Here is a 2669-nt window from a genome sequence, read left to right on the forward strand (position 1 = left end):
TCCGCCGGATCTGCGGCGGCCCCGCGTATCTGTGCCGCGCCGGCCCGGAGTTGAGCAAACAAGCAGTGTATTTTTGAATCCGCGCGCGCGGGCGGGCGTTGACGGTGGCGGCGGCCCGTATGACGTCCCCGGAGACGACGCCGCTGTTGCCTCACGACTGTAAGGTCGCCGTCACAACAGGGGCGTGTCGCTTCCGGCCGGCCGCGCGGATGGAAAGATGGATGACGACGGGGCGGGCAAAGGGGTGGTGGTGCTGATGCTGTCCGCTCGAGCAGGGGGTGGAGGGGGGGGTGATTCGACAAAGGTGCTCGCGCGATTAAGCGATAAAGCTGCGCCGTGTAGAGTTTATATTTACCCAGCTGCCCCGCCCGGTTCGGGTTACAGTGTAAGAACTGCGCTCTCGCGTGGATTCCCCGGCCAAAATATTGGTGCAGCCCGCTGCTCGCTGGCTGTTGTGAAGCCCCACCTCGTGTTCCTCATAGTCGCCGTCCTTAACCCGACCGGCTTAAGAGGCGCCCACAGCATCCGAAAGCCGTCGTTGTCCGACGCCAAACTGAATGCACAAAATAACCCTCCGGTGACCAGAGATAGCCGGTCTGATAGCGCTCAGTAGTGGCACCCCGCCCGCCCCGGCGTGGGATATAATTGCCCGTTTCACGAAACGGCTGCAGCTCAGGCTGGAGACCGGCACGGCCCGGCCAGGGTAAACACCGAAATAGCGACACAAAGAGCTTCCGAAAACAACGTGTTTGTTTGCCTTCCAAGAGCGAGCGAGAAGGAGAGAGAGAGAGAGAGAGAGAGAGAGAGAGAGAGAGAGAGAGAGAGAGAGAGAGCATGTGCCATGCTCACCCCCGTATCTGCGTCCGAAAACGACATGAACCTCTCGCTCCAACGCTGTCTCCCACCCGACGGGTGCGACAAGGGCCGTGGGCGTTCCCCGGACGCGGCTCTGTCTGGCCCCTCCCCCCACCCTGCTTGCTCGGGCTCCCATTGGTCGAGAGGCGCGACGCGCAGCGCTCTCGGGCGGCGGGCGGCAGAACTAGCGGCTGGACGGCGGCGCGCTGGAGCGGCTGGAGCCGGCCGAGCGCTCCACAAGTCGTCAGTTGAAGACAAGCTTGCCAGCGAGTCAGACGTGCAGTGCAGTGACAAAGTGACAATCATCATGCAGTGCGACAAACTTACCGCCGCGGCCTGCTCCGAGCAGCGCCCCCAGCCAGTGCTCAAGTTCAGCATCCGCGCCCTTCTGGGCGAGGACTTCGACAGCGACGTGCCTCGCGCGCCGCCCACACCCACGCCGAGCCCGACGCCGTCCACCCCGTCCAGCGAGTGCGACTCGGAGGCGGACTCGAGGCGCGCCGACAGCGACAGCGAGAGCAGCGCCAAGAAGAAGCACGAGAAGCCCACCTACTCGTACAACGCCATGATCATGTTGGCCATCCGCAACTCGCCCGAGAAGCGCCTCACCCTCAACGGCATCTACGAGTACATCATGCAGAACTTCCCTTACTACCGGGAGAACAAGCAGGGCTGGCAGAACTCCATCCGCCACAACCTGTCGCTCAACAAGTGCTTCGTCAAGGTGCCCCGCCACTACGACGACCCCGGCAAGGGAAACTACTGGATGCTGGACCCCAGCGCCGACGACGTGTTCATCGGAGGATCCACCGGCAAGCTGCGCCGCCGCGTCCCCGCCAACAGGAGCCGCCTCGCCCTGAAGCGCGCCGCCGCCGTCGCCGCCGGCCACGGAGCGCCCCTCGCACCCTGGGTCAGCCCTTACGCCGCCATGTACTCCGCCGGCGGCTCTATGTCCGTGAACCCCGCCATGCACCACCCTCTGCGCGTGCTGACCCCGCCGTCATCTCCCCCGCACGCCTACCAGCACCACCACCATCAGCAGCACCACTACTCTGCCGGCGCCATGCAGCACCTGCAGGTGCCCCACCTGCAGCTGCAGCACCTGCACAACATGCACCAGCAGCAGCACCAGCAGCAGCACCCTGCCATGTCGTGGCCGTTGCCCCGGCATGTTTCCCAGCAGAGGGTGTAATTTGCTTAAAGCTTGTGAAAATGCAGGAAGCTAATGTGATACAAAGACTGAGTATGTGTGTGCTTATCTGTGAGTGTGTGTGAATGTTGTTTATTACCTTTATTTTCCTTTGACTGCCTATATGAATTGACTGATGGTGGTTGTTCTAGGCTGTGACTGTTTGTATGAGATTTTTTTTATTATTGACTTTGCATTTTGATCTATTAACGTTCAGTGGTTCTAAATTAGTTGTTTAGGCCAAAGAGTTAGTGTAACGCTGATTAATTTATTACCAGTTCAAATGTTGTGTATATTTTTTTACTGTTAAGGATCAATGATTTTGACGAGTGTTGTTTGTGATTGTTACCAACTTGATTTTTTATTGATAATTATATATCAAATTTCCCCTTATATTTTTGTCGTCAATCCCATCCTTTAACCCTCAGAAATGAAAAATGAAAAAGTTTACGACTGAGAAAAGAAATTATAAAAGAAATTATCATTTACATTCACTATTTAAAAATAATTGAAGAAGAAAGAAATACACATTTACACAATTGGAGCAAAATATTTTCATATAATTAGAAATCATTATTGCAAGACGCCTGAATAGTGGAGAAAACGAGATTATTAGTCTTACACT

General features: G+C 56.4%; 1 protein-coding gene across 1 annotated transcript; it reads left to right on the plus strand.

The window, feature by feature from the left end:
- Positions 1-1070: 1070 nt before the first annotated feature.
- On the plus strand, positions 1071-2429 carry LOC113207453 (forkhead box protein G1-like). The gene has a single exon (XM_026424032.2). It carries the CDS (start codon positions 1163-1165, stop codon positions 2045-2047), a length of 885 nt encoding a protein of 294 aa, XP_026279817.2. The 5' UTR covers positions 1071-1162; the 3' UTR covers positions 2048-2429.
- The last annotated feature ends 240 nt before the right edge of the window (positions 2430-2669 follow it).

Source organism: Frankliniella occidentalis, unplaced genomic scaffold, assembly GCF_000697945.3.
Source record: "Frankliniella occidentalis isolate FOCC.00 unplaced genomic scaffold, Focc_3.1 Scaffold67, whole genome shotgun sequence".
Classification (NCBI taxonomy): domain Eukaryota; kingdom Metazoa; phylum Arthropoda; class Insecta; order Thysanoptera; family Thripidae; genus Frankliniella; species Frankliniella occidentalis.

What these genes read in the sequence shown, in the direction of transcription:
- LOC113207453 (XM_026424032.2), top strand. Translation starts at nt 1,163, where the DNA reads ATGCAGTGCGACAAACTTACCGCCGCGGCCTGCTCCGAGCAGCGCCCC.